This window comes from Staurois parvus, unplaced genomic scaffold (assembly GCF_062004578.1).
Source record: "Staurois parvus isolate SC_StPar_1 unplaced genomic scaffold, SC_StPar_1.0 ptg000086l, whole genome shotgun sequence".
NCBI classification, from domain to species: Eukaryota; Metazoa; Chordata; class Amphibia; order Anura; family Ranidae; genus Staurois; species Staurois parvus.
This window is the reverse complement of record NW_028317882.1, coordinates 8437855-8456463: the sequence shown is the minus strand read 5'-3', so window position 1 is coordinate 8456463 and position 18609 is coordinate 8437855. Positions and strand designations below refer to the sequence as shown.

General features: G+C 45.1%; 1 protein-coding gene across 1 annotated transcript in view; it reads left to right on the top strand.

The window, feature by feature from the left end:
- LOC149468505 (beta-1,4-galactosyltransferase 2-like) overlaps positions 1 to 18609 on the top strand; it is a 123931-nt gene that overhangs the window by 31931 nt on the left and 73391 nt on the right. The window contains exons 2-3 of the mRNA XM_089670018.1: positions 6620 to 6826; positions 11351 to 11395. Of these exons, the coding sequence (XP_089526144.1) occupies positions 6620 to 6826; positions 11351 to 11395 (252 nt within the window). The remainder of the gene's footprint in view (positions 1 to 6619; positions 6827 to 11350; positions 11396 to 18609) is intronic.

The following is an 18609-nucleotide window of genomic DNA, read 5'->3' as shown; positions in this document are numbered from 1 at the left end:
GCTGCTGCCAGGTCCAGAGTCTCTCATGGGTCCCTGTACGGCCTCCCATTGCTGCTGTCTCCATCGCCACACTCTGCCATGTGCCACTTTCAGGTCTCCTCACACTGCTGGTGTGTTGAATTTTTTGACATAGGGTGCTGGCAGATTACGGGCCTCCTATAGCTGCTGCCAGGCCCCTAATCTGCCATGGGCCCCTATATACCGCCTCCTCATGCTGCTGCCAGGTCCAGAGTCTCTCATGGGTCCCTGTACGGCCTCCCATTGCTGCTGTCTCCATCGCCACACTCTGCCATGTGCCACTTTCAGGTCTCCTCACACTGCTGGTGTGTAGAATTTTTTGACATAGGGTGCTGGCAGATTACGGGCCTCCTATAGCTGCTGCCAGGCCCCTAATCTGCCATGGGCCCCTATATACCGCCTCCTCATGCTGCTGCCAGGTCCAGAGTCTCTCATGGGTCCCTGTACGGCCTCCCATTGCTGCTGTCTCCATCGCCACACTCTGCCATGTGCCACTTTCAGGTCTCCTCACACTGCTGGTGTGTAGAATTTTTTGACATAGGGTGCTGGCAGATTACGGGCCTCCTATAGCTGCTGCCAGGCCCCTAATCTGCCATAGGCCCCTATATACCGCCTCCTCATGCTGCTGCCAGGTCCAGAGTCTCTCATGGGTCCCTGTACGGCCTCCCATTGCTGCTGTCTCCATCGCCACACTCTGCCATGTGCCACTTTCAGGTCTCCTCACACTGCTGGTGTGTAGAATTTTTTGACATAGGGTGCTGGCAGATTACGGGCCTCCCATAGCTGCTGCCAGGCCCCTAATCTGCCATGGGCGCCTATATACCGCCTCCTCATGCTGCTGCCAAGTCCAGAGTCTCTCATGGGTCCCCATACGGCCTCCCATTGCTGCTGTTTCCATCGCCACACTCTGCCATGTGCCACTTTCAGGTCTCCTCACACACTGCTGGTGTGTTGAATTTTTTGACATAGGGTGCTGGCAGATTACGGGCCTCCTATAGCTGCTGCCAGGCCCCTAATCTGCCATGGGCCCCTATATACCGCCTCCTCATGCTGCTGCCAGGTCCAGAGTCTCTCATGGGTCCCTGTACGGCCTCCCATTGCTGCTGTCTCCATCGCCACACTCTGCCATGTGCCACTTTCAGGTCTCCTCACACTGCTGGTGTGTAGAATTTTTTGACATAGGGTGCTGGCAGATTACGGGCCTCCCATAGCTGCTGCCAGGCCCCTAATCTGCCATGGGCCCCTATATACCGCCTCCTCATGCTGCTGCCAAGTCCAGAGTCTCTCATGGGTCCCTATACGGCCTCCCATTGCTGCTGTCTCCATCGCCACACTCTGCCATGTGCCACTTTCAGGTCTCCTCACACACTGCTGGTGTGTTGAATTTTTTGACATAGGGTGCTGTCAGATTACGGGCCTCCTATAGCTGCTGCCAGGCCCCTAATCTGCCATGGGCCCCTATATACCGCCTCCTCATGCTGCTGCCAGGTCCAGAGTCTCTCATGGGTCCCTGTACGGCCTCCCATTGCTGCTGTCTCCATCGCCACACTCTGCCATGTGCCACTTTCAGGTCTCCTCACACTGCTGGTGTGTTGAATTTTTTGACATAGGGTGCTGGCAGATTACGGGCCTCCTATAGCTGCTGCCAGGCCCCTAATCTGCCATGGGCCCCTATATACCGCCTCCTCATGCTGCTGCCAGGTCCAGAGTCTCTCATGGGTCCCTGTACGGCCTCCCATTGCTGCTGTCTCCATCGCCACACTCTGCCATGTGCCACTTTCAGGTCTCCTCACACTGCTGGTGTGTTGAATTTTTTGACATAGGGTGCTGGCAGATTACGGGCCTCCTATAGCTGCTGCCAGGCCCCTAATCTGCCATGGGCCCCTATATACCGCCTCCTCATGCTGCTGCCAAGTCCAGAGTCTCTCATGGGTCCCTATACGGCCTCCCATTGCTGCTGTCTCCATCGCCACACTCTGCCATGTGCCACTTTCAGGTCTCCTCACACTGCTGGTGTGTTGAATTTTTTGACATAGGGTGCTGGCAGATTACGGGCCTCCTATAGCTGCTGCCAGGCCCCTAATCTGCCATGGGCCCCTATATACCGCCTCCTCATGCTGCTGCCAAGTCCAGAGTCTCTCATGGGTCCCTATACGGCCTCCCATTGCTGCTGTCTCCATCGCCACACTCTGCCATGTGCCACTTTCAGGTCTCCTCACACACTGCTGGTGTGTTGAATTTTTTGACATAGGGTGCTGGCAGATTACGGGCCTCCTATAGCTGCTGCCAGGCCCCTAATCTGCCATGGGCCCCTATATACCGCCTCCTCATGCTGCTGCCAAGTCCAGAGTCTCTCATGGGTCCCTGTACGGCCTCCCATTGCTGCTGCCAGGAGGCAGCAGGGTCGCAGCAGTGTCAGTGGAGGCAAACGGCCACGGAGTAGAGCATCAGCTCCACTGCAGCCTACCACCACGGCCAGTAGTGGTGCCGGTGTGCACGGAGGAAGTAGCAGTCAGCCAGTGAGGAGTAGCGGAGGCAAAGTTTCCTACTCTGCGGTGTGGCAATTTTTCGTCAAGCCGCCCGAGGAAGTAAACGTAGCCGTATGTCGACTATGTGGCCAGAAAGTCAAGTGTGGCCAGTAGGCCCATGTTGGGACTACAGCGTTGTGTCAGCATATGCAGCGTCGCCATTCGGTGGCCTGGGAAAACCGTGATAAAGATACGGCGGTTCTGCCTGCCCCAGCCCAGGGTTCCATTTTGTCATAGGGTGCTGGCAGATTACAGGCCTCCCATAGGTGCCGCCAGGCCCCAAATCGGCCATGGGCCCCCGTACCGCCTGGTCACGCTGCTGCTGAGCCCACAGTGTGACCTGGGTCCCTGTACGGCCTCCCATTGCTTCCACTCTGCCATGTGCCACTTTGAAATCTCCTCACACTCCTGCGGTTGTCCATTTTGTCATAGGTTGCTGGCAGATTACATGCCTTCCATAGGTGCCACCAGGCCCCAAATCGGCCATGGGCCCCCGTACCGCCTGGTCACGCTGCTGCTGAGCCCACAGTGTGACCTGGGTCCCTGTACCGCCTCCCATTGCTCCCACTCTGCCATGTGCCACTTTGAGGTCTCCTCACACTGCTGGTGTGTTCAATTTTTTGACATAGGGTGCTGGCAGATTACGGGCCTCCCATTGCTGCTGCCAGGCACGTAATCTGCCATGGGCCCCCGTACCGACTCCTCATGCTGTGACGTTGCAACAAGGTGGAATTCAACACTACATATGTTAGACCGCCTTTACGAACAGCGAAAGGCCATCACAGATTTCCTGATGTTAAAAGCGGATAAAGGTACTCCCTGTGTAACTTAGATGTCAGCCATTGTCAGCTCATGCGTGACACCTGCGCTTGCTCAGGCCCTTTGAGGAGGCCACGCTATTCGTGAGTCGGCAGGACTATGGGATGAACGAGGTCAAATCGGCCATGGGCCACCGTACCGCCTGTTCACGCTGATGCTGGTCCCACAGTGTGACCTGGGTCCCTGTACCGCCTCCCATTGCTCCCACTCTGCCATGTGCCACTTTGAGGTCTCCTCACACTCCTGCGGTTTTCCATTTTGTCATAGGTTGCTGGCAGGTTACAGGCCTCCCATAGGTGCTGCCAGGCCCCAAATCTGCCATGGGCCCCCGTACCGCCTGGTCACGCTGCTGCTGGGCCCACAGTGTGACCTGGGTCCCTGTACCGCCTCCCATTGCTCCCACTCTGCCATGTGCCACTTTCAGGTCTCCTCACACTCCTGCTGGTTTCCATTTTGTCATAGGTTGCTGTATGGCCTCCCATTGCTGCTGCCTCCACCGCCACACTGTGGCTCCAAACACTGGTTTTGGCCCCGTGACTGGCCAAATGAGTGAAGTGTGCGGTGATTCTAAGATCGACGGCACTCATCTGCATGTCATACTGAGTGACAGTATTATTTCTCTTCCCCAGCAGACTCCAAGGGCATTTAAATTAAAGGTACAGTGTTCTGCACTAATATTAAGTCTCTCTGAAGCCTAGAAACACCCTTTTTTAAGTTAAATTCACAGCAAATTTATTCGACTCGAATCGAATATTGTCCACGAATTCGCCGAATCAGTCGAATCGAATTTTTCATTTCTTCGCTCATCTCTACTTACAACATTAGCGTTTTTCTACCTAAAATTATTCTTCATTAAACGGAACATTTGAATGGGTTTCCTCATCTGACTTCCTCAAAATGTGAGTTTATTCATTGAGTTAAACTGTCTGACCTGATGCAAGAGATAGATTTAACACCACATCTTTCTATGAGGCTTACAACATTAGCGTTTTTCTACCTAAAATTATTCTTCATTAAACGGAAAATTTGAATGGGTTTCCTCATCTGATTTCCTCAACATGTGAGTTTATTCATTGAGTTAAACTGTCTGACCTGATGCAAGAGATAGATTTAACACCACATGGTATAGCTGTATACATCATTGGAGATAAAGTCTATCGTCCTGTAGGTGAATCAGAACAAGTACAGTTCATAGATGGAGGTGGGGTAGGCTTCCCTGAATAAGTGAGTATTCAAAGATTGCCTAAAGGCAGACAGGGTGGGGGCTGACCGGACATACTGCGGTAGGGAGTTCTAGAGGATGGGAGAGGCTTTGGAGAAGTCTTGGGAGGAGTGAAGGGGGCAAAGTGGACACAATTTGCGGATGAGGTTGGTGATGTAGCTAGGGACAGTGTTGTGGATGGCTTTGTATGTTGTGGTAAGTATTTTTAATTTTATACGTTGGGTTAGTGGAAGCCAATGAAAGGATTGGCAGAGAGGGGCAGCAGTCACTGATCGGTTGGTAAGGTGTATGAGTCTAGCAGCAGCATTCATAATAGACTGAAGGGGGGATAACCTGTGTAACAGTAGACCGGTGAGGAGTGAGTTGCAGTAATCAAGGCGGGATATAACAAAGGATTGGGTAAGTTATTTTGTGGTGTCTTTGGTCAGAAACGGTTGGATTTTTGAAATGTTGCAGTGGTTGAGGCGGCAGGATTTAGCCAGTATTTGGATGTGGGGCCCCAAGGAGAGGTTTATGCCGAGAGGTCTAGGATTACGCCGAGCACCCTGGCATGAGTGGAAGGACCAATGGTTATGCTGTTGATCTTAATGGTGAAGTCATGAGTGGGTAATCAGGGAGGAGGAAATATTACAAGCTCAGTTTTGGGAAGATTGAGTTTGAGGGAGTGGTGTGACATTCATACTGCTATGTCTCTTAGTAGATTTGTGATATGTGAGGAGAATGAGGGAGTGAGCTGGGTAGTGGAGAGATAGATCTGGGTGTAATCAGCATAGAGGTGGTATAAGAAGTCATGAGAGGTTGTCAATTGGCCCGGGGAGGAGATGTAGAGAGAGAAAAGGAGGGGCACAAGGACAGAAAGGAAAGAGGAGGAGGAGCGGAGGGGTTGTTGTATGTGACACTGAAAGTGCACTGAGAAAGGTAAGAGGAGAAGCAGGAGAGAGCAGAGTCATGGAGGCCAATGGAGTGAAGTTTACTGAGGAGGAGCAGGACAGAGGAGCAGGACAGACTGTAGAGTATCAAGAAGGTTGTTGTTGGTGAGGTAGCAATTCATACGGTTGTGAACAAGGCGCTCGAAAAGCTTGGAGGCAAACAGGAGAAGGGAGATGGGTCTTAAGTTATTCAAACAAGTGGTGTCCAGCGAGGGTTTTTTAAGTATGGGGGTAACCAGTGCATGTTTGAGCTGGAAGGGAAAGGTGCCTATGGAGAGTGAGAGGTTGAAGATGTGGGTTAGAGAGTTTAAGATAGAGTAGGAAGGAGGCTGCAATAATGATGGGACAGGGTCCAGGGGACAGGTGGTGAGCCTTGGAAAGGAGTTTGGTAACTTCCTCCGTGGTAACAGGGTCGAAGGAGGAGGGTATTGAGTGTGGGGTTGGGCCTGGTATGTTGGGTAGAGGAGGAGGCTTGACACTGGAGGTCTCATCACCAATTGTGTCGATCGTGTTCTTGAAATGACTGGCAATCTCCTGTGCAGTAAATAAGTTGGTGGGTGGAGGCAGTGGGGGGTGGAGTAAGGAATTAAGGGTAGAAAAGAGTTGATGAGGATTGAATGAGAGGATTTTTATGAGAGTGTTGTAGTAGGTTTGTTTAGCAGCACGGAGGTCGGAGTTGTACTTGAGAAGGGCGGATTTGTAGAGGGTAAAGTCTAGCAGGGATTTAGTTTTACACTGTGCCCGCTCTAGAGCACGGCTGCATCTCTTGAGACTTCTGGTGTCATCTGTTTGCCAGGGTTGTGACAGGTGAGGCCTGGTTCTGCATGTAGAGAAAGGAGCAAGTGTGTTCAGGGAGGATGATAGTAAATTGTTGTAGGCAGATGTGGCCAGGTCAGGGCAGGACAGTGGTGCAATTTTATCACAAAGGTACTCAGTAGCAGACTGAAGAAGATCAGGGCTGAGGTGGTGGATGTTTCTACGGGTAACTGTTTAAATGTCAGATGTCAGGATAGTTGTCTGTAGAGTGTTTGATAACAGGTGAGCCGATGTTTTGTGAGGTTCCGTGCATAATAACCACTCATTTGTGTGTTTTTCTTCTGCAGAAACTTCCCTATCAAGGATTGAAAAAGGGATTGATGACCGTATTGACAACATTGACAATGAAGAGATACGTAATAAATTGCTGAACGTTACTGCCAATGATGAGCAAGATAATGTGTTGATTGTCTCGAATGATTTGGTTGCTAAGGGTAGCCACAAAGGTGTTGGTAAACCTGGAAAACAGTTTGGAATGGCTGAAAATGATACAGGTAATAAGAAGAGTGATTGATTAACAGTCACAGTGGAGACAGGGTAGTGGGAGAAGGTCCCCTACAGTTTAAAGGCGGTAGTTCAGGGAGAGGTTTCTGGAATATCAGAACATGTCACAAAAGTAAGAGTATGCACAGGAACCCAAAGCAAAAATGTAGAAAGGTTGGTAGAGAGAACAGTGGGTCCCTGTTAAGGTTTTGGAATAGGCACTTGTGGAAGGGTACCCAGAAAAAGGTTTTGGATGATCACAGTCGAGGCCATAGCAACATGTCAGTAGGTTGTAGATAGGATCAAAGGTTGAGGCATCGATTTGAGTTCCCCTTTAGAGAGAAAGACAGTAATGTCAGTCAGGAAGGAGTCCAAATGGGTGATAGCTGCCACAAAGGTGCCAAAGCAAGAAGTTTAGGCTTGCATGTTCTGCCATCTAGATCAAAACAAAGAGGGGGGTATGTGCCACTGTTCTGTGCCCTGAAACTGTGTTACAAGGGTTACATTTCATACAGGGTTCTCAATGGTGCAGGTTGAGGGACTCTAGGATGGCTATTCTCAGTGGAGAAAACTGGTTTGACACAGTTTTCTAGGATTGGTAACTCCAGGATTAGGTTCTGGAATCCAGAGACTTCAAAGAATCTTGGGAGGGATGAAGCCTTGCACAGTCTTTGTAATCAAGGGGCTGTCTGTGAGTCAGTGTTCCTTTCCACTGGAGAAAACTTGCACTAAACAATGCTCAAACTAAGTAAGAGATCTCCTTAGTAAATGATATTTCATAAATAGTAGATAATGTACCGGTATATCTGTGTTTGGCTAGATTTTATAATAACAGTTTAGGCATATTTGTGGGTGGTTATTAAGAAGTAGCTAGCAGTATAAAGAGAAGTTAAAGTGTTACTAAACCCACAACAGTAAAATCAGTCTGTATATGCAGTGAAGCATGCTTGATATACTCACTGTGGAACCTAAGGGATTAATGCTCTGTATTGTGTTAAAAGTCCATTTGATCTTTTCTTCTCTGCCACTCCTCTTGTTCAAATGTCCACGTCTTATCTCCTGATAAGACAGACTGAACCCATAGCCACATGCACATGCTCAGTTTGGTGTGTATTGCTGGAGAGGTTTTTTTTTTTTCCTTTGGAGAGTGCATGTGATCAGCACAGGGCCAATCAGTACAGTCCAGACAGAGGGTCAGGGGTTTTGCATGCTCCTAGAGCAGAAAGAAAACTCCTCCTACAAGCTTTAACCAGTGCTCTGCTGAAGTCACAAGACTGCTCTAACTGCTGATGAGAAAAGGTATTTAGCAGTTTATATTTACTAAAATAATTGCATGTCCATATTCTTTGTACTGTGGGAGACCAGATAGAGTGAATGCAGGGTCCTGGGTTTAATACCACTTTAAAAGAACAGCTATTGAAAAATAACCAGAGCAAATGGTAATGGCCAGGGACACCAAAAAATGTAAATAGGATTTGTATCCCCAAATTAAAATGATTTTACAGTGAGTACAAATCTCCTACTCTAAATGTTTATTGGAGGACACAACAGACCTCTGGAAAAAATTAATGCCACAATGAAAGGGAGGGAAAATATGAACACTAAAGAATGTCTGAGCTATAGAAGAAGTAAGCCTGCAAAATGTTATGGCTAAAATTAGGACTCGAAATGTCCAGGGTGAATAGTATGAGGCAGCAAAAATAGAAAATGGATGCAGCAGAGGTCAGGTGACAGTTTTGCAACCCCGGGAGAAGAGCCTGGTAATAGAGGGTCTATGACCCTTCTGTGCAAGTGGAATGTACAGTAATTGGGTAGGTTGAAGCTGAAAGGGTAGGCCATAAAAATTTACAGTACTAGAACCATGAAACAACTAGGAGCCACAACAAGGGGCATAAACATCCTGCAGCGTGATCTTTTTGAGGAGACAGGGAGCTTCAGAGGAGTAGAAAGATAAATACTAGAGAAAACATAGTGCTGAAGGAACTAGGGAACCAATGGAGTCTGCAAAAGAGCACCCTACTTTTGTTGAGGTACATTATCAATGCAAGTTAATACACGGGGCAGGCCATAGCAAGAAGATGGATGCATCAATCAAGGGAGTATAGAACCAGGTTAGGATAGATCTTCAGCAGAATAACAACCAAAAGGTGATATGTTACTAAAGGGTGGACATAAGGCCTTGCTTTGATGTATGAACTCAAAACAATAGGCTTGATTGTACAGAAACATATGAAAACTGATAGAAATGTGGAAAACATCTCATTTGGCTAAAGCCCATAGTTAAGGTAACACAGTATTCTTTAGCCCTAAATTCATTTTAAGTGTCTTTAGCTCACATAGACTGTAGAGGCACCCTTCAGGAACAGCATATTTATAAGATGGCAGGTAATCAAAATGAAAGACACAGACAACATGTTTAACTTGAAAAACCTATAATCTGTAACAATTTCTACCAGTTACTGGGAAAATCCTTCACAGGCATGATTCTACAAGACTAGTCTTGTTATGCTGCCAAAATACTGTAAATCATGATATGACAAAAGGTAGGCCTGTGGAAGGAATCCCTGCAGCAGAGCGCTGAGGAATTGCAGTTCCCAACTAGCCATCCTCTATTCCCCAAATGCTGCTTTTACATGGAGTTTCATGAAGACTGGTCACTGCAAAGTTAAAACACATACACGGGAGTTATTGTGATCTAGACAACTGCTTAGAATAACCCATGGTGCTGATTGTTGGGGCAAGGTCAGATGAGTCTGGGCATTTAAAACCTTTGAGATTGACATCACCTGGTCTTCCCAGACGATGATTGAGAACAATCCATGACTCTGGCAGGTCTCAGCTTGGCAAAGGGAGCAGTGCATGCTATAAATTCTGCAGGGTGCCCAAACTTTTGCAGACGCCATTTTTTTGTTTTCTGTTATTTTGAAAGTGTAAATGATGGAAATAAAATCTAACTTTTGTGGACATATTATAAGAATGTCTAATCTGTAATTTGATGCCTTTTGGAGATTTTTCCATCTTTCCTTGGCTTCTTTATGCACATTAATGCAAATTTTTAGCTGGGGTGCCCAAACTTTCGATCCCCACTGTATGTATAGTGAAGGAAATAAGTATTTGATCCCCTGCTGATTTTGAATGTTTGCCTACTCAGAAAGAAATGATCAGTCTAAAAATCAAATGGTAGGTGTATTGTAACACTGAGAGACAGAATAGCAACAAAAAATTCAAAAGAAATGCATGTCTAACAAATTATGCACTGCTTTGTATGTTCATGAAGGAAATACGTATTTGATCCCCTATCATTCAGCAGGATTTCTGGCTACCAGGTGTCTTTCATACAGGTAACAAGCTGAGATTAGTAGCATTCTCTCAAAGGGAGTGCTGCTAATCTCATTTTGTTACCTGTATAAAAGACACCTGTCCACAGGAGCAATCAAACATGTAAATCAGTGTATAATGTGTTAGACATGCATTTATTTTGAATTTTTTGTTGTTATTCTGTCTCTCAGTGTTACAGTACACTTACCACTTACCATTTGTAGACTGATCATTTCTTTGTGAGTGGGCAAACATTCAAAATCAGTAGGGGATCAAATACTTATTTCCTGCACTGTATGACTCATGTCATGCAGTTTTGAAGGCAAAAAGAACTTGAAGCTTTTCCGACAAGGTTTATATAAGGGTTCATGTACACAGGGCGTTTGGAAAACTCTTCTGAACGATGGAAACTAACTGCTGGAAAAAGTAGGTTAAAAAACGTCAGTTTAGCTGCATTTGCATATCAGAATGCACTGAAAAATTAACTATTTCAGACATTTTGAGAGGAATAGAGAGAGCAGAAGCAGAGAGAGCAGTATGTGTTGAAATTACCTGTCTTTTCTGGTTGTATTCACTATGGATCCCATCATGAGCATAATGCAGCACGTTCCACCTGGAACTGACTGCGCTGGTGTACTAGGTCCATTTGAATACATGGAAAACGCTTTGCATGCATTTCTGATGATGAAAAAAGGCTCTGGACAGCATCTGGACATGGAACAGTTAAAAACTGCTTCTAAACGCAAACGCTTCTAAACACAGTTAGCTGCGTTTACAAGCGTTTACACGCGTTTGGCGTTTGAAAAGCCAGTAAAATCTACTCCTGAGCGCAAGTTTGGTGCATTCAAAAAAATGACTGTAAACTCAACTGCCAGTAAACGACTGTAAACAACATAGTGTACATGGACACATAGGAAAACATTAGGGAGAGTTCAGGGGCTGCTGAAAAAAACGCTGAACAGCTCCTGAACGTAAGTCATTCTAGTTCTGTGGTTTCTAATAGACTACCTGACATATTTATATGGTCAATAGGGCAACAAGAAAAGGGAAGTGCATGTGAATAGATTTCTTTAATTACAGCTAATTCATTAAATCGTGTAAATCTGTATAACTCAAATATTATTATTTGTTTTACTTAAGTTACTTATTTAAAATATACACAAAGTATTATATAAAAATGATTTGGGTTTTTAGAAGTATTTTTATTTTCCTAACAGATTCAAAAGAGTTAACATTGTGCCCAGAAATGCCACCTAATTTAGGTAAGTTAAACATTCTCTTAACAACAGCCATTTACTAAAGACTATATAATAATATATCATAAAAAAAGCAAAATAATGTTTTTTTCTGATTCTTTGTTTATTTAGCACTTCTCATGGTGTACAAAAATAAAGACACATTTGTTACATGCTCGTACCCGAGCACCATTATAAAAACAATAGTAGCAGTAAGTTGAACTCATTTTTTTTTTACACATAACGAATTAAAAGCATTAACAAACATAAAGAATGTTTAACCGCTTTCCCACCTCCCTATAGCAGATAAATTGGTACAGGGCGGCAGGGGTGCGCAAAATCACATATATACTGTGTATATATATATATATATATATATATATATCCACGTGATTTTTCATTTCCGGGTAGGGGGCACGCGTAGGCCGCTAGCGAGCCCCACCCGCGCCACCATTCGCGGCTGTGGCTGTCAATCACCCGCCAGCACCCAGTAGTTACCAAGCACCTCTGATGTGTAGGAGGACTGTTTCGTTTACTAACAGTCCTCCTCCATGTCAGCTTGTGCACACTGCTTTGGATGGCTGTGCAGAGCACAGCCATCCAAAGCAGTGTGCTTATAGTGTAGCAAACTGGCACGGCTCCGTAGTAAAACACTCCCAGCACACAGTTAACCCTTTGATCGCCCCTCATGTTAATCCCTTCCGGCCCAGTGTCATTAGTACAGTGTCAGTGCTTTTTTTTAGCACTGATCACTGTATTGGTGTTACTGGGGATGTCAGTGACACCAAGTCAGTTCCCCCCAGTGTCAGAATGTCCATCGCAGTCCCGCTATAAGTTGCTGATCGCCGCCATTATTAGTGAAAAAAAAAATCCAGTATCTATACCGCCATTTGTAAACACTATAACTTTCAGGTAAACCAATAAATTTACACGTATTGGGATTTTTCTTACCAAAGCACGTAGCAGAATACATTTTGTCCTAAGTTTATGACAAAATTAGATTTTTTTAATGGACGTGTTTAACCTCCCTAGTGGTCTGATTATGTCAATATTTCTGTGCTCAAAACGGTACATTTTTTTGCATGGAAATATGTGGGGTTTTTTTATTGTAGGCCTGTAATTTTTAGGAATAACTCACTAAACTCTGTTCGAACAAGAGTCTAGTAAACAACTCGGGTATGCTAAAATTTGAAATGCGAAATCATAAATTATAATATAATAAATAATCATAAAAATAATAATATAATAATAATACATTTAATTCAAAAATGTAATCAAACCAAAAACACTGACATTTTTCACTGGGATTTTTCTTACCAAAGACATGTAGCAGAATACATTTTGTCCTAAGTTTATGACAAAATTTGATTTTTAAAATTTTTTTAGTGGACATGTTTAACCTCCCTAGCGGTCTGATTATGTCAATATTTCTGTGCTCAAAGCGGTACATTTATTTGCATGGAAATATGTGTTTTTTTATTGTAGGCTTGTAATTTTTAGGAATAACTCACTGAAATCTGTCCGAACAAGAATCTAGTAAACATCCCGAGTATGATAAAATTTGAAACACAAAATCATAAATTATAATATAATAAATAATCATAAAAATAATAATATAATAATAAAGTTCGCACATCACTGAGCAAAGTCTCAAAATCATTTTCAGTGTCTGATGACAAATTTCCCCACAAATCATTATCACTCAATTCTGCAAGTAGTTCTGGTTTACTATCGCTGTTCTCTAGCTGGTCTAAAACCGCTTTTGACCTAAAGGGATGCTTTTTGTACGCAATGGACATTTCTCAGTTTCCAGGCAGAAAGAACAGTAAAAATGCAGGCAGGGCACAGGACAAAGAGCTAGGGATAAAATGTATGTGAAATTCTTTGATACAGTAATGTTTTACTATGTGATTTTAGTGTATTAAGTGAATGTCACTTTAAAATTTTTTGAATTTCCCGCCGATTCCGTCAACCGTACATTCTGACGCTCGCAGGGAATGGAACCCGGAAGACAGATGCTGGCATCGGTCGGAGGAGATGGCCAGGGACGCTGCAGGGGGGACTTCGCGGGAGCGAATAACAAGGTAAGTCGAAGAGGGATCCTGGAGCAACACTGCAGTGTTGAGTGAAGCATCGAGGTTACCGCTTTTGGTACTAAAAGTTTACCCCGAGCTACACTGGGGAATACCGCTAGGGAGATTATTAGCAAAATTTGTTGGTCTTTTTTCATTTTTTATAGCACAAAAAATAAAAACCACACAGGCAATCAAATACCACCGAAAGAAAGATCAATTTGTGTGAAAAAAAGGACGTAAATTTCACTTCGGTGTAGTATTGCATGACCGCGCAATTGTCAGTTAAAGTAACACAGCGCCCTAACGCAAAAATGGCCTGTCAGGAAGGGGGGTAAATTCTTAGGAGGGCAAGTGGTTAAAAAACCCAAAACATCAACAAACTCTGAGCTTTCTAAGACAGTGTGAAGGGGCCCATAGACCCAAGGTACCAGTAACCTAATAATAAGTAACTTTAGAGTCATCACCAAGTTGCAGTGTACTCAGAGAATGGAGAAAGAGATTGGTATCAGTTTCTAGTGTAGATAAAAGGTAGAAGTGACACAGGTGAGACAGGAAGGCTCGGGGATGTCACTCCCTAGGGATATACAGTGAGGGAATCAGTTCATCAACTCAATAGGGAGCTTGATTTGGACTCTGTAATTTGGAACAGGTCTTCCTGTCAAGTGGAGAAGACAAGCCGGAAGGTTCTGGCTCAGGTCGGCTGAAGTTAGTTTGATTGTGGCTGTCATATCCTCCCAAAATAGCCAAAGTTTAGGGCTGTACCAGAATATAGGGAACATCTTGTCAACAGAGAAATATAAATAAAGCTACCCAGTTCAACTTGCCAGCCAGCTAACCAACAACAGTGGTCAGCAGCCCCAGTCTAAAAATGGCTTATTTCAGCAAGGAAAATGGATAGGTATCACTTATCGAAAAGGGGGATAAGATAGCCAGTTCAATTTGCCAGCCAGCTAGCCAACAACCAAATTTAACCTGTCTAACAATATGCGTTTAAGAACAGGGGTTTAGTTAGCACACATTTGCAAATACATGCGTAAGCCACAGAGGCACATCACGGCACCCTGAAATTCTGTGGTCCTAACTCTACAAATTTTGGGAGTCCTCATAGTAGAGGCACATGTATTTAATGGATAGACCAAGGGCACGTGGACATGAGGGAGCCCACCCCTCCTTAAAGGTACAGGAGCGCACCGGACACCCAGCATATGGCACAATGGCAGCCAGGGTATCCGGTGTACCCACTAACCTCAAAGATTGGTCACTGCCCTGGTCTATAACTGGCTTTTGCAGCAGTGAACCTTGTCAACCTCCAACATATGTCCGGAATATTACAGTCTATGTAACGCACATTGGACTTTGTACCATCTGGAAAGAATCTTATATCCTGTTTCCTCTTGGCAATGGATTATTTGTGGGATAATAGCAAAAGGATGTTTTTTCCAGGCCGTGCATGTGTAGCTCCTTCTCCACTGAGAACAGCAGGTAAACTTATTAAAACATTTACAGGTGCTTGGCTGGACTGCTGGACTGTTTTTTGTTATATAGACTGTGATAGACTCAACCGGGACAGGGTCTTTTGAAGGGGACTGCAGGCTAGCCTCTTGCATACTGACCATGGGCCCTGGCATTTGAGGAGACTCTATTCTTTTGGTGCTGTGTGCCTGGGGGGGGGGGAGCTTTGGAGTCGTTTTTTGGATTCAAGTCCATGTCTTCCTGAAACACACAGTCTCTGAGAGCTGGAGGACCCAGATACATATTTGGGTCTCTGTGCCAAAACCAGCATTGACTGCTTCAACCCCTCCTAGACTCAGAGACTCAGAGCAAATGTTAATATAATCACCTCAAAACAACCTGCTGATGAGGTCTCCTGCTGTAATCTGTTTATTAAGGTGTTATGTTGTGTCTTTCTCCCATTGTTAATTGAGCTAATTGAGTCTCCTATTGTTTCTATCTGTTGGCTAATTCTCCTGGAGGTTCCTACATGATGGGATTAGTCTTGTATCAACTTGACCTTGTTACCTAATCATTGTGGGATGTTTATCCCAATGTGTAATATTTGTTTTATTGTTCATGTGGGGACTGCCCCCTTTTTTCAATAGAGTTCCTGCTTTCATTTAAGTTAGTGTTGTCTAGTTCTTGGGTGCAATGCCAAGCTATAATACCGTGTACCTGTGTTCCAGTGACAAGGAAACAGCTCTCTGACAGAAGCACCCAGACAGGGTGCCAGGCAGTCTGTCACATAGGCATAAGGTCATAACGATAACAGATATTTTGCAGGGTGATGGAAAATGTTTGCCGGCGATAAGAAGATTTTCCAAGGCCCTAAATATACGAGTGTTCTTTCTGTTTTCCATCTGTCCATTGACTGATAAAAACTGACAGCAATGCATTCCTATGGGTAAATAGATGTAAATGGGTGATCATTAGGTCTGTTTTTTTAAAGGGAACATGTCTCTTTATTTGTTCCATTTAAAAAAAATGGAAGCAGACCTAAATGGATGTAAATGGATGTAAATGGACTACGGTCTGTTTTTGCATTTTTGCACTGGTTGTTAGGAGGCAATACCCACCAGTATGTTAACAACCAGTGGCTTTGGGTCTGGTAGGGATTAGGGAGGGGGACCTCAGACAAAAAATCAAAAAATATTCAAACCAGGTCCTTAACTGAACTTGCAGCCTGGTAGGCCAGGAAGGGGGGGGGGGGAAGAAAGTGCACCCCCCTCTTGAACCATATCAGACCACATGCCTTCAACATGGGGGAAGATGTGATTGTCCAGCAAGGTCCACATCAATCCTAATGTCACAAAGTACGATAGCCGCTGACCTGCACGAAAAAAAAACCCTCTGCCCGCTGAACTCAATCACTCCTGTCCCTTACTGGCACCAAATGACAGCTCTGCTTCCCCTGCTGCTAAAGTACACAAAAGGGTGGGATCAACTGAGGATGTTACAGGATGATCCTGCAATTTTATTACATCACTGACCATATATGGACATACCCATATATGGCCAATAATGTCATAAGGGGGGGCAGGGCCTGGATGGCAGCTCCACTTCCCCCATGACCCTGCCCCCTTGTGACATCATTAACCATATGTGGATAAATCCATATATGGTCAGTGATATCATAAGGGGGTGGGGGGGGTCACCCAGTGACATCAGCAAGTGACCCCCACCTCTTTTGTTTACTTTACTGAGGGGGAAAGAGGAGCTGTTATTCGGTGCCGGGAGTGGTAGAGATTTATGGGTGGTGGGTTTTTTTTATTAAAGGACTTTTTTTTAAATAAAGGACTTGCCTATGAGGAAGTCAACTTGATGACGAAACGAGTCAGGCGGAAGTGACGTCAGCCGTAACCCTTATGGACTTCAATATTTGGTTTTATATGGTGATTGAGAGATTATGAAGAATCGTTAATAAGAGGTGAAAGTGAGGATTGTATTAAGGATTCAAAGGCACATATCGATGTATGCAGGGTAAGGTGCATTCTCAAAGGGAAAGGCAGGAGCATGTGTAATGGTTTGAGTGCTGGAGGTGGATGGTGCACTGTACACTTCAATCAGAATTCACTCTTTGAGGGTAAAAGTATTTATTGTGGATAGTGGTGGATGTCAATCACGGAGTGGTCTACGTATTTTTTGAACAAGTTTTGGTTCTGTGTAGTGAGCACTTGGGTGTATCACATTATTGAGTTTTAATAGAACTTACTACACTATATCAGTCTATTTTGATTGTTTGAGAGAGAGAGAGAGAGAGAGAGAGAGAGAGAGAGAGAGAGAGAGAGAAGATTGAATGATATACAACGCATGCTTAATTGGAAGCACACGAAGATCTTTGTAATATTGAAGGATAAGCTGTGTATATAAGATTGTAGTGCCCAGGGGGGCAATGTATTTTCAGCTGCACATTGATGCAACTTTTGGCACTTGTGGCAATTAGAAGAATATATAGAACCTGCTGCAGCAGGACTGACATTTTTTTTTAAATTACATTTTTATTAAAAAAAAAAAAACAGCGTGGGATTCCCCTCCAGCCATACAAGACTGCTTAGGTCTGGTAGAAAGGTTATGAGGGATCCCACAGTAATTTTATTTTATTTTTTAAAGTGCGTGGGGTTCTCCCTATAGCCCTACCAGGCTCTTTAAGCCTGGTAGGACTTTTAAGGGGAATCCCACCTCCCAAAAATGGGGGGGGGGGAAATGCATGGGTTTCCCCCTAAAAGCTGTACCAGGCCCTTTAGGCTTGGTAGGACTTTTAAGGGTAACCCAACCTACAAAAAATTTAGGAAAAAAAGCGTGGGGTCCCCCCTAAATTCCTACCAGACCCTTTATGTGAGCACAGGCCTAGCAGGCCAGGAAAGGAGGGGGACAAATGAGTTCCCTCCCTCCTGAACTGTACCAGGCCACATGCCCTCAACATGGGGGACTCCCCCCCCAAAGTACCTTGTCCCCATGTTGATGGGGACAAGAGCCTCTTCCCCACAACCCTGGGCTGTGGCTGTGGGGGGTGACTTATTGGAATCTGGAAGCCACCTTTAACAAGGGGGAACCCAGATCCTGCCCCCCTCTTGTCACCCCTACCCATTGACCAAAAAAGTGTAAAATGTTAATAAAAATACAAGTTTTTGACAAGTCTTTTATTTTTTAAAAAAAAGGCAAAAAATGGCTCCATTGTTGTAATCCATGGGCAATCATGGTGTTCAGCATTGTCACAATGATGCTGACTCCCCAAAATAAGGAAAAAACCCTGACGACCGCAGACCCGTCCACACCCGCCAAGCACCCACCACAATCTGACATTTGCCGGTCGGATGTAAACAATTGGGTGGAGCTAGCGGTGACAACTCCGCTAGCTCTGTCCAATTGTGCTGTGATTGGCCAAAGCATCGCACCTGACCTGTGGTCAGGTGCATTGTTTTGACCAATCACAATGCACTGTCAGACCACAGTGCATCGTGAGCCGTGGCGGGTGAACAGCCCTTACCGTTCGTGTCTTCGTGGAACACACAAACAGCCGATGTTCAAGTCGAAGTTATGTTCAACTCGAACATCAAGCCCATCACTACCCAGATCCATTGGCTAGGAGCTTCCGGACAGAGTGAGTCATTCCAGCCATCCATCCACCTGCTTTGTGACCTCTATGGATTATTCGCTGTGGTCTTGAACGCT